The sequence below is a fragment of the Acomys russatus genome, chromosome 27, assembly GCF_903995435.1.
Source record: "Acomys russatus chromosome 27, mAcoRus1.1, whole genome shotgun sequence".
NCBI lineage: Eukaryota > Metazoa > Chordata > Mammalia > Rodentia > Muridae > Acomys > Acomys russatus.
Genome location: NC_067163.1, coordinates 56,486,576 through 56,504,453, shown reverse-complemented (window position 1 = coordinate 56,504,453; position 17,878 = coordinate 56,486,576). Strand labels below are relative to the sequence as shown.

At 55.7% G+C, this 17,878-nt stretch overlaps 1 protein-coding gene and 1 non-coding gene across 2 annotated transcripts; one reads left to right on the top strand and one right to left on the bottom strand.

The window, feature by feature from the left end:
- Positions 1–1,452: 1,452 nt before the first annotated feature.
- Positions 1,453–17,868, bottom strand: Cope (COPI coat complex subunit epsilon). The gene is made up of 10 exons (XM_051169525.1): positions 17,683–17,868; positions 12,278–12,340; positions 10,910–11,010; positions 10,080–10,232; positions 8,880–8,933; positions 8,273–8,354; positions 6,421–6,576; positions 4,508–4,576; positions 1,667–1,741; positions 1,453–1,579 (listed from the first exon to the last, which is right to left on the bottom strand). Exons 1-10 carry the CDS (start codon positions 17,806–17,808, stop codon positions 1,532–1,534), a joined length of 927 nt encoding a protein of 308 aa, XP_051025482.1. The 5' UTR covers positions 17,809–17,868; the 3' UTR covers positions 1,453–1,531.
- Positions 5,974–6,080, top strand: LOC127210378 (U6 spliceosomal RNA). The gene has a single exon (XR_007833288.1). It is a non-coding gene; the product is annotated as a U6 spliceosomal RNA (small nuclear RNA).
- Positions 17,869–17,878: the final 10 nt, after the last annotated feature.

Here is a 17,878-nt window from a genome sequence, read left to right as displayed (position 1 = left end):
GCATATATGTCTGTGAGAGGGTGTCAGATCATCTGGAACAGGAGTTACAGTTGTGAGGCACCATGTGGTTGCTGGAAATTGAACTCAGAACCTCTGGAAGAGCAGCCAGTGCTCTTAACCTCTGAGCCATCTCTCCAGCCTCCACTAGGATGTTTTTGGCTGGCAACAATCAAGCTCCCCCACCAACTGGCTTGCCTTTCCTTTTTGTTTTGTTTTTTCTTTTTGGTTTTTCGAGACAGGGTTTCTCTGTGTAGCCTTGGCTGTTCTAGACTTGCTTTGTAGACCAGGCTGGCCTCAAACTCACAGCGATCCACCTGCTACCACACCCAGCAGTGGTTCCACTTCTAAGTGGATAAACATCACCTGTTCTCTCACAAGTCTGTCCCCCATTCCACACTTGGGATCATAACAAGTGTTATGTGGGATCCTAACAGGTTATCTCCTCTTCAGCAGGGTCTCATGATGTAGCTAAGGCTGGCCTTGAACTCCTGATCCTCTCACTTAAGAATGCCCAATGAGAGATGTGGCTCACCACGAATGTTCTTGACTACAGACCCTCACCGGTGTGGGGTTCCTGCACTGGCTCCTGAGCTGTCGGATGGCAAGGTAGGGACAAGAGCCCTTCCGGTCTGTTGGCAACCTGGTGCCCACCTGTAAGGGAAGAAGCCTGCTCAGCCTGACCTGCTTCCTGGCAGTGGATCTGGAACGCCTGCCCGTGAGGTGTGTGACTTCTGGTGCAGGCCTGGGACAAGAGTCCTGGGCACCGTGGCTTGAGCAGCCACCAAGGCTCAGTGCTAATGCTGCTGGACCCTAACAGAGCCCATGCTGGGCCAACACTGATGCCCTGTCCCCTCCTGCCACAGGGCCAGGTGTGAGTGGACACTCTGTAGTGGCACTTGAGGTGGTGTCAGGTGGCCACCCCAGCAGTTAACGGGAGGTCACAGGCCAGCTCAGGGGCCTTTGCCCTGTGGTCTGTAACCAGAATGCTTGTCCTCTAGAGCCCAGAAGAGGCCTGGCTCCAGCACAGCACTGATTAGCCTTCATCCCGTCTGTGTTCAGGGCTCCTCACTACAGGCCAGTCTAGTATGCAGGGCGCAGCACGGTTGGCCCTGCCCTGGCAGTCACCCTTTATGGCCATCGTGCTATGCAGAGTGGCAGCCCTGACAATAAGGCCTAGGGTCCTAGGTCTGAGTCACAATGTCCTGTGATGGATGCCTGGTGGGCCTGTGCCTCAGTTTCCCTGCAAGCTGAAGCTACCTAGGGGTGTTTGTAGGGACAGACTGGGGATTGAAGGACAGGGAAGGCTATGGGACTATGGTGGGTACTCTGCAGCCTGGAGTGTGGGAGTGGTGGTGTACCGTTAGGTGGGACCGTGGGACTCTTTTCTCCAAGTCCTGCCCCACACACTTCTGTCAGAGTGAGAGTAAGCCCCAGATGGCGATCAGGCAGACAGACAATAGATACTTTATTGGCAGACCAGGAAGTGAGGACAACACCCAGCACACAGTGTGGTCAGCAGGGCATCTCCCCCTCAGGCGCTAGGTGCATACTGCAGTGCCAGGCGATCAAAATCGTTCTCCTGCAGTGGGAGGACACGTGCATGAGACGGCACAGGCTGCCCCACCAGGACCACATCCCCATCCCCAGCAGCAGTTGCCCTGCTCACCTTGGCCTGGTACTCCTTGATGAAGGGGTGGGCCCTGTGCGCATCCTTCAGCTGTGACAGGTATCGGTTTGTCACCTGTTGGGGGGTGAGTCAGATATGGGGATTTCAAAAGCTGTGGGGCACATAGGCTGGTTGACTGGGAAAAACAGGCACAGAGGAAGCAGAACACAGAACCCCCAAAAGCCACTCTGCCCTGCAGAGAAAGGTGGCATTGAGGGAGAAGACTCTGGTCCTCGCCACCCCAGCCCAGAGCTAGGCCCTCCTGTAGGATCCCAGGCAGCTAGGCTGGGCACCAGGCCCTCCTGTAGGATCCCAGGCAGCTAGGCTGGGCACCAGGCTCTCCTGTAGGATCCCAGGCAGCTAGGCTGGGCACCAGGCTCTCCTGTGGGATCCCAGGCAGCTAGGCTGGGCACCAGGCTCTCCTGTGGGATCCCAGGCAGCTAGGCTGGGCACCAGGCTCTCCTGTGGGATCCCAGGCATCTAGGCTGGGCACCAGGCTCTCCTGTGGGATCCCAGGCATCTAGGCTGGGCACCAGGCTCTCCTGTAGGATCCCAGGCAGCTAGGCTGGGCACCAGGCCCTCCTGTAGGATCCCAGGCAGCTAGGCTGGGCACCAGGCCCTCCTGTAGGATCCCAGGCAGCTAGGCTGGGCACCAGGCTCTCCTGTAGGATCCCAGGCAGCTAGGCTGGGCACCAGGCTCTCCTGTAGGATCCCAGGCAGCTAGGCTGGGCACCAGGCTCTCCTGTAGGATCCCAGGCAGCTAGGCTGGGCACCAGGCTCTCCTGTGGGATCCCAGGCATCTAGGCTGGGCACCAGGCCCTCCTGTGGGATCCCAGGCATCTAGGCTGGGCACCAGGCCCTCCTGTAGGATCCCAGGCAGCTAGGCTGGGCACCAGGCTCTCCTGTAGGATCCCAGGCAGCTAGGCTGGGCACCAGGCTCTCCTGTAGGATCCCAGGCAGCTAGGCTGGGCACCAGGCCCTCCTGTAGGATCCCAGGCACCTAGGCTGGGCACCAGGCCCTCCTGTAGGGTCCCAGGCACCTAGGCTGGGCACCAGGCTCTCCTGTAGGATCCCAGGCAGCTAGGCTGGGCACCAGGCCCTCCTGTGGGATCCCAGGCAGCTAGGCTGGGCACCAGGCTCTCCTGTAGGATCCCAGGCACCTAGGCTGGGCACCAGGCCCTCCTGTAGGATCCCAGGCAGCTAGGCTGGGCACCAGGCCCTCCTGTAGGATCCCAGGCAGCTAGGCTGGGCACCAGGCTCTCCTGTAGGATCCCAGGCAGCTAGGCTGGGCACCAGGCCCTCCTGTAGGATCCCAGGCACCTAGGCTGGGCACCAGGCCCTCCTGTAGGATCCCAGGCACCTAGGCTGGGCACCAGGCTCTCCTGTGGGATCCCAGGCACCTAGGCTGGGCACCAGGCCCTCCTGTAGGATCCCAGGCACCTAGGCTGGGCACCAGGCCCTCCTGTGGGATCCCAGGCAGCTAGGCTGGGCACCAGGCTCTCCTGTGGGATCCCAGGCAGCTAGGCTGGGCACCAGGCTCTCCTGTGGGATCCCAGGCAGCTAGGCTGGGCACCAGGCCCTCCTGTAGGATCCCAGGCAGCTAGGCTGGGCACCAGGCTCTCCTGTGGGATCCCAGGCAGCTAGGCTGGGCACCAGGCTCTCCTGTAGGATCCCAGGCAGCTAGGCTGGGCACCAGGCTCTCCTGTGGGATCCCAGGCAGCTAGGCTGGGCACCAGGCTCTCCTGTGGGATCCCAGGCAGCTAGGCTGGGCACCAGGCCCTCCTGTAGGATCCCAGGCAGCTAGGCTGGGCACCAGGCTCTCCTGTGGGATCCCAGGCAGCTAGGCTGGGCACCAGGCTCTCCTGTAGGATCCCAGGCAGCTAGGCTGGGCACCAGGCCCTCCTGTGGGATCCCAGGCAGCTAGGCTGGGCACCAGGCTCTCCTGTAGGATCCCAGGCAGCTAGGCTGGGCACCAGGCTCTCCTGTAGGATCCCTGGCAGCTAGGCTGGGCACCAGGCCCTCCTGTGGGATCCCAGGCAGCTAGGCTGGGCACCAGGCTCTCCTGTAGGATCCCAGGCAGCTAGGCTGGGCACCAGGCTCTCCTGTAGGATCCCAGGCAGCTAGGCTGGGCACCAGGCTCTCCTGTGGGATCCCAGGCATCTAGGCTGGGCACCAGGCTCTCCTGTGGGATCCCAGGCAGCTAGGCTGGGCACCAGGCTCTCCTGTGGGATCCCAGGCATCTAGGCTGGGCACCAGGCTCTCCTGTGGGATCCCAGGCAGCTAGGCTGGGCACCAGGCTCTCCTGTAGGATCCCAGGCAGCTAGGCTGGGCACCAGGCTAGCCTTCAGTGTGGAGCGGAGGTCCCTAGAGAGTGGCCAGGATGGGGTGGGACACATGGGGAGACAGGCTGATGAGGCTTTGTGAGCTGACATGTCCTAAACTCCAGGACAGTGTCTCCCCATCCTCCTAATGCTGCAGCCCTTGAATACACTTCCTCACGTGCTGACCCCAACCAAAAATCATTGTTACTACTTCATAGTTGTAATTTTGCTGCTGCTGTGGGTATAGTGTAGATAGATCTGACGAGCAGGAGATCTGATGTGTGAGCCCAGGTTGAGAACCACTGCTCTAGGACCTAGAACCAGGGTGGTTGTGCCGACACTCCACACTGCACCCAGGATGCCTGTCTGTCCCTGACTGGGACAGCAGTGTTGTTGGGACAGTTGGCTCAGGGCTGCATCCTGCTTACCTGTGCAGAAACCTGTGCCAGCTTCCTCTCCCCCCAGCTCCCACTGGACTCTGCCTCCCTGGTCCCCACCTCCATGAAGAGGCTTAGCCTACCTCAGGGGGCTTGCCCAGGTGCTGAGACAGTACAATGAGGTTGATGAGGGTCTCGGGGTGGCCGCTGTCCTGGAAACAGACGGGGAACAGGCATCAGCAAACCCAAGTCATGAACACACAGACCAGTATCTGTCTGGGGCCAGAAAGCAGGCAGCCTAAGCCACCACAGGGAAGGCGGGTGGGCCCAGGCAGTCCCAGAGCCCTTCCCCATGCACTCTGCAAGGCAGGGGGGTCCTCCTGCTCAGCCTGGCCTGGGTCCAGCCTCCCAGCTTTGCTGGCACCACCCCACCCTCAACAGTTACAGCAGCAGCCCTTCTCCATCAGGGCAGGCCAGCTCTATGTGAGGGTTGGGGAGCAGATAGGAACCAACTAGCCACACACTGCACCCATGTCTAAAACTCCCCAAAGCCTGTGCCCACAAAGGCTCCTGCTTCTCCCAGGTAATGCAGGAACCCACCACCTTGACCTGGGTCTGGCACAGTCGGTAGCAGGTACTTGGTACACAAGCCTGGTGGTACCCCAGCAGTGACTGGGCAGACTTCCCCTGTGGGGTGCTCACTCCATACATGACTTTCTTGATTTGTGGCTTCAAATTCATTATCCTCCTGTTGTAGATTCCTGAATGCTGAGGTGACAGGCCCTAACCTCAGTCCTTCCTGAAGCCATTTCAGAGCCTTGTGCATATGAGGTAAGGGCTCTATCTCTAAGCAACAACAGCCCAAAGCCTGGGCCCCAGCGTCATTCGGGGTGGGACGGGGCATCTCTTCAACTGTTTTTGTTTTCCTGGACAGGGTATCTCTGTGCAGCTCTGGCTGTCCTGGAACTCGTTCTGTGTTGCAGGAAAATTGATCCCATTGTGAACTGCAAAAATCTGTTTCATGTTTGGCATGGTAGAGCCCTAGCACACACACCCTTTTTTTTTTTTTTGGTTTGTTTTTTGAGATGGTTTCTCTGTGTAGCCCTGGCTGTCCTGGACTTGCTTTGTAGACCAGGCTGGCCTCAAACTCACAGTGATCCACCTCTCTCTGCCTCCCGAGTGCTGGGATTAAACTGTGCACCACCAACGCCCTGCAACATTTCCATTTTTAAAGATTTATTTATTTTATTTATTGTATATGAGTGCTTTATCTGCAGAAGAGGGTATCAGATCACATTATAGATGGTTGTGAGCCACCATGTGGTTGCTGGGAATTGAACTCAGGACCTCTGGAAGAGCAGGCGGCACTCTTAACCACTGAGCCATCTCTCCAGCCCCGACCTTTCCATTTTTAAAAAACAGCTCTGAGGCCGGGCGTGGTGGCGCACGCCTTTAATCCCAGCACTTGGGAGGCAGAGGCAGGCGGATCGCTGTGAGTTCGAGGCCAGCCTGGTCTACAAAGTGAGTCCAGGATGGCCAAGGCTACACAGAGAGACCTTATCTTGAAAAACCAAAAAAAAAAAAAAAAAAAAAAAAAAAAAGCTCTGTAGTGCTCGCTTCGGCAGCACATATACTAAAATTGGAACAATACAGAGAAGATTAGCATGGCCCCTGCACAAGGATGACACGCAAATTCATGAAGCGTTCCATATTAAAAAAAAAACAAAAACAAAATGGCCTCAAATTCAGAGATCAACCTGCCTCTGTCCCCCAAGTGTAAGGATTAGAGTGAGCCACCATGCCCAGCTATGCCTCTTAACGTCAATTCAGGCCCATCACTCCGGCCCTCTGGACACCGAGAACAAGGACTGAAGGGTGAGGGGTCTCCTTGGAGAACCACACAGCAGGCAGTTGAGGGGGTAGTGGGTCTGGAGATCACGTGTGTCCACTCATTAGGCTACCCAAGGGCTCCATCTAGGACTGGGATTTTCACTTGCTTGAGGTATAGTGGGTAACGGGGTGCCAAGATGCCCGTGCTAGCCCTGGCATGACCCACCTTGTCCAGCGCCTCCTGCAGCACACCTTCTGCGGTCTCCCAGCGGCCCTGTGCTGAGTGGCAGGCTGCCTGGCCATTGAGCAGCAGCAACGTGGGTGAGCACTTGTCGGCCAGCTCCTGGAATATGTAGTAGGCTTCTTGCAGCTTCTCACCACCCTGTGGGGACACCTAAGTCACCTGCTGGCCAGACAACACAACCCAGGTCCCTCCCTTCCTGCAGAGAACCCTGTGTTGAGGGGTGTGAGACATGCATGGGCCAGGAGTCCGTCCCCGCCATACTGCCGAGCTCCAGCCACTGCTGGATGCTGTGTGTGGAAACAGATTCCAGGGGTGTGGTGTGTTATGTGCTGGGACCACAGAACACTGAAGTGAGGTCACCTGAACCCGAGGGCTCAAAGGCAACCTGGGACACTGAGACACTGAGTCTCAACAGTAAAAAGCACTGAGGCCTGTCAGAGCTGGTCTGTCCTCCAGCTGAGGCAGGGGGACAGAAGTTCCAGCCTTGGGCAAGTGAAGGTGCTTGCTGCTTGCCAGGCCTGTAGAGCAGAGCTCCATCTCCCTCTGCACATGCATCCCGCCTCCCCCAGGAAACACGCACACACAGCCCAAGGCTGGCCTGCCCACAGTGACTTCAAACCATAAGCAACCTTATGAAGCTCTGTCTCAAAACAAAAATTAATTTTCTTTTTGGCTTTCCAAGACAGGGTTTCTCTGTGTAGCCCAGGCTGGCCTCGATCTCACAGAGATCTGCCTACCTCTGCCTTCTGAGTGCTGGGATTAAAGAAGTGTGCCACCACCACATGGCTCAAAAATTAAAAATTAATTTTGAATAGGTCACAGGGCTGAAGGTGGGTGAGTAGCCGCCAGCACTTGCTACTCTTTAAAAGAACACATTCCAAACAGCAAACAGCCACCTGTAATTCCACCTGTGAGCCTCTCACACCTTCTGGCCTCTTGGGCACCGCACACATACGCGTGCACACACACATAACTAAGGACAAATTGGCTCTTAAAAGGGTGGGGGATGGACCAGGTGGGGGTGTGGGGTGTGAGCCTGTATCTCAGCAGCAGGTGGGGGTGTGGGGTGTAAGAAGATGGGAAATCCTAAACTAGCCTCTACTACACGGGCAACCTGATGATAGCCTGGGTTGTGTGAGATTTGTCCTTAGACAAAACAAAACAAAATCCCTCAAAGCTAAATTTATATGAAAATAACTAAAATATGGCTGAGGGGTAGCCCAGTGTACAGCACTTGCCAGGCATGAGTCAGACTCTGGGTTCCATGCCAGCCCCATAAAAAAAGAAAAAGACCCTAAACTGAAAATAAAGAGTAAACCTCCAGGAAGCTTGGGGTAATTCCCACCCAAGAGGAGGACCACGTGTGAGAAGGGCCACGTGTAAGGAGGGCCACATGTGAGGAGGGCCACGTGTGAGGGCCACATGTGAGGAGGACCACTTGTGAGGAGACCACATGTGAGGATGGCCACATGTGAGGAGGGCCACGTGTGAGGAGGGCCACATGTGAGGAGGGCCACGTGTGAGGCCAGAGACCTGGGCTCTCTTGTACAGGCTTAAGGACAAAAGAGCTCGGGAAAGGAGGCCAAGCCCAGGACCAGAACATGGTAGCCGCCAGGAGGCGGGCAGTGGGAGCTAAGGACAGCGAGCCGTCACCAAGTCACTTAGAGGAGCCCCAAGAGCAGAGCAAAGACCTCAAACCTCGGAGGCCTGGGCCGCTGGCCAGGCGCTCCCTCCAGTGTCTGCAGGGCTGCGGGTGAGGCATGGCTGAGCAGGGGGGTGCAGTCACAGGACTGACACCTCTCAGTCCCCAGCCCCCGATGCCTGAGGGCCTTACCACAGCCAGGTTGACCCAGGCAGTGGCCAGCTGGGTGAGGGTGGCGTCCTCATCTTGGTCCTGCATCTTTTTCAGCTCCTTCCTAGGACACAGGAAACCAGGCGCTGAGTGAGCTGGGGGACTCACACGTGGGAACCAACCCTGGCACACTGTGTCCAGCTGACGTGGAGAAGACATGCTGGCCCACCTGCTGCCCTGCACGGTGGGGACCCAGAGAGATGCTCCTTAGGGACAGAGCTCAGGTGTGCACTGTGGGGTCCCAGGGTAAGCTCCAGGCTTCTCACAGGCCCGGGAGCTGCTACTCAGGCCCCAGCAACAAATCCCTTCTCCCTCACCCACAAACACCACCAAGGACTGTGATAAGACCTGGCCTCCCAAATGTCGTGTGCAGAGCCACACGTCATCCTGCAGGACAGTCTCCACCCACAGCGCTACAAAGGGCCACAGGCAGAGCACCCACATTCTTGTCTGCGCATGGGACGTGGCGGGGCGGGGGGGGGGGGTAGGTAAAAGGTGGCATGTCACTTGTATGGAGCAGAAGGAACAAGGAGAAGCCTCAGGGGCGTGAGGCTGCCATCTAGGCACTGTGGTCTCGGCTGTGGCTCACCGGGCTAGGTCCAGCCTGTCCAGCTTGAGAAGGATCTGAACCGTCATGGCCGTGCTGTGGACAGGGCAGAGCAGTGGTCAGTACTCAAGAGAAACACCCCCAATTTGCCAATGAGCTTACAGGGATCTGGAATCTCCCCTGGGCTCTGTGGGGTCAGATGTGCAGGTGGACCCTGCTGTGTGCACCCCCAGGCTGAGCAGAGGGCCCAGGCCCGCCCCTGCCTCTGTGTGGGGTGAACACAGCACTGCTGAGGCCCTGGCCTGCAGCACCTCAGCAGCCTCCACCTCAGCTCCCAGGAAGACACGAAGCAGGCTGGGCCGGCAGCGCCGATGCCACCTGTGCTCTCCACTCACGTCCCTCCAGTTTCAGCCTGGAGCCTGGGGCCTTGCTCTCTTTCAGACTGAGCTCCATGTCGCCTGATCTAGACTCAAGTTTACATTAGCTGGGGTGACCTTGAATTCCAGACCCTCCTCTGCCTACCTCCAACTTTTTGGGATGACAGGAAAATGCCCTTGCCTGTCCCCACCTTCAGCTTGAAACAAGTTCTCTCACTATGTTGCCCAGGCTAGCTTCAAACCCCAAGGCACCCGAGAGACGGGTCAGGGTCAGGGTCTTGCTGCGAAGCCTGCTGTCGTGGTCTCCAGGGTCCACATGGCGGGCAGAACCGACTCCCACAAATGGTGCTCTAGTCTGCAGCACACACACGCACTGTGCTACATGTCACCTGTCCCCAAAGAAAACCTACATAGATAAAGCTCAACTTTCTAAGAGCCGGGATTTGGCTATGCCTGGGCTGCTCACCCCATTTCTTGTCTTTTACCGTCATCCTTCCCCCCAGGATCCTTCAGCTCGGACCTTCCTAGTTTTCTTTTGTTTTTTAAGACAGGATTTCTCTGTGTAGCTCTGGCTGTCCTCAACTTGTTTTGTAGACCAGGTTCTTGAACTCACAGCGATCCGCCTGCCTCTGCCTCCTGAGTGCTGGGATTAAAGGCGTGCGCCACCACGCCTAGCTTAGTTTTTTTTTCTTTGTATATGACTTGCGAGCGTGCATGCATATGTGTGTGTGTGTGTTTACACACGCATGTGCCCAAGCACACATGTCGAGCTCAGAGGACAACTTGTGTCAGGTAGGGACAGAATGGGCCCCAGTGAGACCCTGTCTCAGGAAAGGTACAAGGACACAGGCTCTAGGCTACTCACCACTCCAGGCTGTCGCCCTGATGCAGGGTGCGCAGGGCTGCGTCCGGGTTCTGGTCATGGAAGTAGATGGAGGCGGCCATGAGCAGGAAGGTGGTATTGGTTACATCCACACTCCTGCTCATCTCGCGGTCCAGCTCCACCACAATGGCATCCCTGCGAGACGGGGCTGCTCAGAGCAATGCTAAGGCAGAGCCCGAGGAGGTGTGTCAGCCCAGGGGTGCACAACAATGAGCAGCAGGCCACCCAGCAGGCCACGGCAGTGCCCGGCCCATGAGGCCTCGAGCCGTTCATTCTCAGGCAGACAGCAAAGCAGGCTAGAGAGGTGGGCGCAGGTGTGCCAGGCCAGCTGTGAGGGCTGCACATGGCGGCTGAGAAACTGCACCTGAACATGCCAACCTGGGGGTTGGGGGTTGGGGGGGAACTCCTACAGGCCTCTGTGCCAGGCCTTGTGTGCAGGCCTGGGTTCTGCAGAAGCAGGCGGGACACTCTTACCCTGGGTGTGGCCAGTCGGCTGCTAGGAGGGACAGTGCTCTCAGGTCCCCTCATGTTGGGTCTGAGGCTCTGGAACTGGGCTTGGTGAACTGTCCCCAGAGACCCCATGCCCTTTTCTGTGCTAGGAATGGAAGCCAAGACTGCATGCCTGCTGCGCACACTCAACATACAGCCATGCCCCACCCGGCACAGCGCTACCCGAGGGGGTCTATCACCAGCTCTGCCAAGCAGGTGAGGGAAGTGGAGACACCAGCAAGGGAAGGTGGGAAGCAGGAAACCTTGCCCTCCCTCTGCAGGTTGGAGCAGACGCTGGGCTGCTTCCCCCAGCCAAGCCTTACCTCCGGCTTTCACTGGCCAGGTACTCTGCAAACATGCGCACAGCCTGGAGCTCTGGGGCCGAGGAGGGCTTGATCTCGTCCAGGGCCACACCGTACTTCCTCTGTGGTCGGTCACAGGTGCACATCAGTCCTTCCTCCCTGAAGGATCTGTGCTCCCAACTGGCAGCTACCATCACCCACACTGCCCAAGCCAGCACAGTGTCATATGGGCCAGCAGCAGGCAGCAAGATGGCCAGCTTTGCCTTCACCAGTCACCCAACAATGTCCTGCTGCCGTGGCTGGGTACACGGTGTCAGCGGTGTGGGGACAGAGTGACTGCTGTGCCCCACCTGGCAGGCCCCTTCCTGACACTCATGGATACTTCTGGAGCCACCCCATCTCTTGCTCTACTCTCTCTTTCCTAGGCTGCTCTCAGATCTGCAGTAATCCCCCTGCCTCAGCCTTCCAGGTGCTGGGGACTATGTATGTATCACCACACCGTCTTGGGAAGCCACAGCCAGCTTTCCCCTGACCCACGTGGAGGAGCGTAGGACCTAGGATGTGACTGGTGACACACACTCCACTCTGGGGCCGCTTACCAGGCTCCTGCAGCACCTCAGCCTGCCCTGGGCCAGAGTCAGGAAGCCTTTTAAGAGGTTACTAGAAATATATTTTGTTTTGTTTTTTGTTTTTCAAGACAGGGTTTCTCCGTGTAGCCTTGGCTGTCTCAGGCTACAGGACTACCAGGCTGGCCTTGAACTCAGAGATCCATCTGCCTCTGCCTCCCGAGTGCTGGGATTAAAGGCGTGCGCCACCACCACCTGGCAGAAAAATGTATTTTTTCAGCAGAATCTTGCTGTGTAGCCCAGGCTACCCTCAAGCCTGAGCTCCTCCTGCCTCAGCCGTCCAAGCACTGTGGTGACAGGCCTGTTCCATCCTACACAGCTTGGGGTTGTTTTTAGTTTTTTTCCAGACAGAGTCTCTCCGTGTTAGCCTTGGCTGTCCTGGACTCGCTTTGTAGACCTTGAACTCAGTGATCCACCTGCCTCTGCCTCCCGAGTGCTGGGATTAAGGTGTGCACCACTATGCCTGGTGGGGTTGTTTTTAGAACAGGTGGAAACACCTCAGTGTCTTATGTGGTGATGAAGAGGCCAGGCACTGTGGTAAGGGGGAGGGGAAGCAGGGGGAACAAGGTCATCTTGGGCTCCACAGTGAATCAAGGCCAGCCTGGGCTACGTGAGATGGCTGCCAAGTTAAATTCTCAGGAGAACAGAGTCCAACAAGCTGTCCTCTGAGCACACGTGAGGAATCCTGACGTGGCCTTGGCCTGGCTATCCACAGCTTTCCTGTAGAGTACCCTGTGCCCCACCCTAGGTTGCCCACACTCACCTGTGCGAGGTACGCTCTGTACAGGAAGACGTCCCTCTCCACTTCTCTCTCAGGACTGGAAAGCTGTTGGGAGATGGGCAGAGTGAGGCAGAGGCGCCTGCTCATCAGCTTCCTGTGGTACCCAGGCTGATAGCTCTGGGCTTCAGCTGGAACCCAGGAGACCCAAACGCCACAGGGGAGCCTCCACAGAAGGCGCACGGTGTGGAAAACCCTAAGCGTATCTCAACCAATGTGAGCCTGAGGCTCCACCAGCATCCCAGGTGTCCCAAAGTATAGTGCCATTCTGGGCACACCAGCCGCCTGCATGCGAGCCCTGCTGGGTGCTGACAAGCTAATTTTCCTATTGAGGGAGTTTTGGGGTTTTGTAGAGATGATATTCACTCACACTGTAGTGGGTGTGTCTCTGTCCTCCCTCACCCACCTAAGGCATTCTCTGACTGGCCTTAATAAAAAGCTGATGGCCACTAGCGGGGCAGGAAGTAGAAGACAGGACTTCCTGGTAGGGAGAAGGGGACTCTGGGAAGAAGAAAGAGGAGGGTCTTATTAGGAGGAACTTTTCATCAGGAGACAGAAGAGGACACCCAAGTGACTACAGGGCTGGAAGGTATAGCTAGCCAGGGGGCAGGACGGGGCCAGGTGGTCAGGTTAACGTAAATGAACTAGCTGAGTGTCTGCCCAGCTAAGGCCTAAGCTTTAAAATATTAAGAGGTCTCAGCGTATTTTTTTTTCAAGATGGGGTCTCTCTGTGTAGCTTTGATTGTCCTGGACTGACTTTGTAGTGAGCGATCCGCCTGCCTCTGCCTCCCGAGTGCTGGGATTAATGGTGTGCGCCACCACCTTACAATAATTGGTGCCCCATATTGGCCACCAAATGTAAGTCAGGGCTGTCTATGTCAGCTTTAGCCCTAAATGATGACACAAAGACCATTACATTTATCAATAATAGCTTTAGGACGATAGCTGGGCAGATTCTCAGTTAACTCAATCTAAATTAACCTGACCTATCCTGACACTGGCCACTTCCTGCCACATGTGCGGCCTGTTACCTGCCATCTTAGTCTCACTCTGGCTGCTCCTGCTCCGATTTTGTCTCTCTCCATGGTGACTCTCCTCATGGTGACTCCTCCTTCTCAACTTTCTCTCTCCCTCTCTCAGCTCTCCACCTAGGACCCTCCTCTCCTTGAGAGCAGAAGTCCCACCTTAATTCTCCTGCTGAGCCATTGGCTGTTCAGCTCTTTATTAACCAATCAGAAGTGATGAAGGGGGCTGGAGCGATGGCTCAGAGGTTGAGAGCACTGGCTGCTCTTCCAAAGGTCCTGAGCTCAATTCCCAGTGACCACATGGTGGCTCATAACCATCTATAGTGAGATCTGGTGCCCTCTTCTGGCCTGCAGGTGTATGTGCAGGCACTGTATACTTAATAAAGAAGTAAAAGAAAGAAGCGATGAAGCAGACGTTTCACACAACACTGAGACAGGAGCTGCTTCATAGAAATGACAACGCATGGGATGCGCACCTGTAATCCCAGCACTCAGGCAGGCAGAGGCAGGTGGATCACTGTGAGCTCAAGGTCTACAAAGCAAGTCCAGGACAGTCAAGGTCACACAGAGAAACCCTGTCTTGAAACCCATCCCCTCTCCAAAGGAAAAGAGAGAGAGAGAGAGAGAGAGGAAGAAAGGGCACAGAAATCAGCATCTGACTACATAGTGCACACAACACTCTCCAATAGGGTTTCATTGTAGACAAGGCTGGCCTCAAAACTCACTACTTAGCTGAGAACAAGTTGGGTCTTCCTGCCTCTGCCGCCTTCATGCTGGGAGTAAGTGACTCTCAGGACACTCAGAGAGGGGCACCATCAAACATGGCCGCCCTCCAGCCTCGGCTGCCCAGTGTACAGAAGAGGTAGTTTCACACCCTGCAGGGCCAAGGCCCCTAAGACTGTGCAGCAGGAAATGAGAACAGGATTGACCTGCAGACCTGGTTGGTGGGAGCTGCAGGTGCCAGACTGTGACCCCAGCACCACCCAGGAGGCTGAGACCCAGGACAGCCTGGGTCTATGCTGGGGATAAAGAGCGTAGGCCTTCCCAGCATCCCTCAAAGCCAGTACAGCTGAGCATGAAGGACACTGAGCATAGGCCTTCCCAGCATCCCTCAAAGCCGGTACAGCTGAGTGTGAAGGACACCGAGCACATCCCTCAACCGACCACTTTGGAAGGAGTGAGGCAATTGAGAGCTGCTAGCTTTTCTGCAGCTAAAGGCCTGTATGTTCCACTGAAGCGCAGAGGTGTGGGCTGAGGAGCCCTGAGGTGGCAGAGCCCTTGTCAGGTGTGTTCAGTCCCCAGCACTCAGGACTACACACCCTAAGGGGTTCCTGATCACCACAGTCTAGCAACTAGCATCTTTCATGGGGCAGGATGTTGAGGCAGGAAGAGGCCCTGTCTCAAGCCACCCACAATCCTAATGCCCTCCCTGCTAGGAAAAATCAGATACATGACCAGGTCCCATGCGGTCTGAAGGTTCCAGAAGGGCGGCTAAAGGTGTCCTTGGAAGTCAGCTGAAGCTTGCCTGAGATCCCCACACATGGGCTGGCGCGGATGGTGTCTGAGGCATGGATGTGGAGGGGGCCTGTGGTGGGTGCAAAAGGGACAGACGAGAGAGCTAACACAAGCTTACGTCAACACTAGGCAAGGACACAGGGCAGGGCTAGAGCTAGAGAGCATCCGACAGGTACATGAGCGCCCCGGTGTCATCCAAACAAAACAGAACAAAAGAAAGAAACAAACAAAAACTATAAGGAGCCTTTAATCCCTGCACTTGGGAGGCAGAGGCAGGTGGATCTCCATGAGTTCAAGGCCAGCCCGGACTACGGACAGCCAGAGCTGTTACACAGAGAAACTCTGTCTCAAAAAACCAAACCAAAACAAAACAAAACCACCACCACCAACAACAAAAAACTATAAGGAAACGAAGGAAGGTGCCTGGGTCACCAAGGTGGCTTGCTGGGCCAATGCCTGGCGACTAAACATACTAATCATTCATTGTCCGGAATTTCTAGCATTCAGAGTCCAGAATCAGCAATTTATACCTAACCACACAAGGCCTTAAAATCGAGATACAGAAGAAAGCAACCAGAGGGAGACATAAGGGGTTCTGAGTATGATGGGACCCCACACCTGCCTGTTCCGAGACAGGAGAGCCTGGGACTAGAGAGAGCCTTCTAGGAGCTCAGGAAGTCAGCAGCCAATACACACCCACTGGAAATGCTAGGCGGTGGAACTAAACAGAACCCAAACAAACCAGGGCCCTCCAGCTCCTACGTGTTAGCCTGGTGACAATGCTGAAGCATTCTACCTGAGCCCATCAGCGCCCTGCCTAGGACCACCACTGTCCACAACCCATTCTGCCACCATTTTTGGACTGCCTGCTCTGTCTCTGTTGCCAAGGCTGACGCACCTGGGGAGCTTGGTGTTCCATCAAGCCTTCTCTCACTGTGCCCAGCAGGAGTGCTGTTGTATTTTCCACATGCATTCGAGCTGAGGAGTGAGTGACTGCCTGACCTTGTCAAGAGCAGGCTGATGTTCTCAGCCAGGTGGTGGCGGCGCACACCTTTAATCCCAGCACTTGGGAGGCAGAGGCAGGTGGATCACTGTGAGTTCGAGGCCAGTCTGGTCTACAAAGTGAGTCCAGGACAGCCAGCCAAGCTACACAGAGAACCCTGTCTTGAAAAACCAAAATCGAAAGCAACAACAACAAAAACCAAAAGCAAACACCGTTCCCATCCTTTATGAACTAAAGGCAAGGGCGGCATTGCGGTACACGCCTGCCATGCTGCATCAGGGAGGCAGAGGCAAGACTACTGAATAGAAGGCCAGCCTGGGCTATGTGAGATTGTTTAAAATAAAACAAAATCAGGCTGGAGAGATGGCTCAGAGGTTAAGAGCACTGGCTGCTCTTCCAAAGGTCCTGAGTTGAAATCTCAGCAACCGCATGGTGGCTTATGACCATCTATAATGAGATCTGGTGTCCTCTTCTTGCGTGCAAGGGTTCATGTAGGCAGAACACTGTATACATGATAAATAAGTCTTAAAAAAACAAACAAACAAAACCAGGGCTGGGATTTAGTTGGGACAGCACTTGCCTAGAAGCTGTTTTCCATGCCTAGCATAAATTGGGCGTGGCTCTGCACACCTGTGACCCTACCGCTCCAGAGTGGACGCGGGAACTCAGGTTCTTCAGCAATATGGGGAGTTTGGGGCCTCCCTGTCTTCCTTTTATAACTGTACTTTTTATTGGGATTTTTGTGTTTGTCTTTTTATCCAAGACAGGGTTTCTCTGTGTAGCCTTGACTGTCCTGGAGTCGCTTTGTAGACCAGGCTGGCCTCGAACTCACAGAGATCCGCCTGCCTCTGCCTCCCGAGTGCTGGGATTAAAGGCGTGTGCCAGCACAGCCTGGCTATAACTGTACTTTTTAATGAGGGTAGAATTCAAGATAGGGTTTTTCTGTGTAGCCCTGGCTGGCCTGGAACTTCAGAAATCCACCTGCCTCTGTCTCTGAGTGCTGCAATTAAAGGCACGAACCACCACCGATGGCCTAGGCCTATTCTTTCTTTCTTTCTTTCTTTTTTTGGTTTTTCGAGACAGGGTTTCTCTGTGTAGCCCTGGCTGTCCTGGACTCACTTTGTAGACCAGGCTGGTCCTGAACTCACAGAGATCGGCCTGCCTCTGCATCCCAAGTGCTGGGATTAAAGGCTTGCGCCATCACTGCCTGGCTATAACTGTACTTTTTAATGAGGGTAGAATTCAAGATAGAGTTTTTCTGTGTAGCCCTGGCTGGCCTGGAACTTCAGAGATCCACCTGCCTCTGTCTCTGGGTGCTGTGATTAAAGGCATGAACCACCACCTATGGCCTAGGCCTATTCTTTCTTTTGTTTTGGTTTTTTGTTTTTTGAGACAGGGTTTCTCTGTGTAGTCCTGGCTGTCCCAGACTCACTTTGTAGACCAGGCTGGTCCTGAACTCACAGAGATCAGCCTGCCTCTGCATCCCAAGTGCTGGAATAGAAGGCGTGCATCACGACGCCTGGCTTTAGAGACTTAAAAAAGCAAAGAAAGAAAAAAGAAAGGAAAGAAAAAGAAATAATAAGAGGTTTTTAAGGTAGAACCAGTGGCTCACAGCTGTCACCTGGACTACGAAGTGAGGCCCTGTCAATCAACCAATAGGATTTCGGGGGTAGGCACAGGGGTGCGAGGCTGTCATCCAGCACTGGAGAGGTGGAGACTGAAGGCGCAGGGCTTCAAGGTCAGTCTCGCCTACAGTTAGTTCAAAACCAGCCTTGGCTGTAAAAGAAACCGCCTCCGCCAAACCCCAGCCGCAGAGCGTGCCGGAAGCAGCTCCGCCCGCCGCTCACCTTCACTCGCTGCGCCTCGTTGATGCACTGCTGGTAGCTGCCGATGTAGAAAGCGTTCTTCACGTCAAACAGCTCGTCTACATCTCCGGAGCCTCCAGAGGCCGCGCCGGGAGCCGGAGGAGCCATGTCACCACGCCTCTAACCGGACTTTTTCCTAGGAGACACGTAGGCCGGAAGCAGGAGCCCGCCGCCGGGA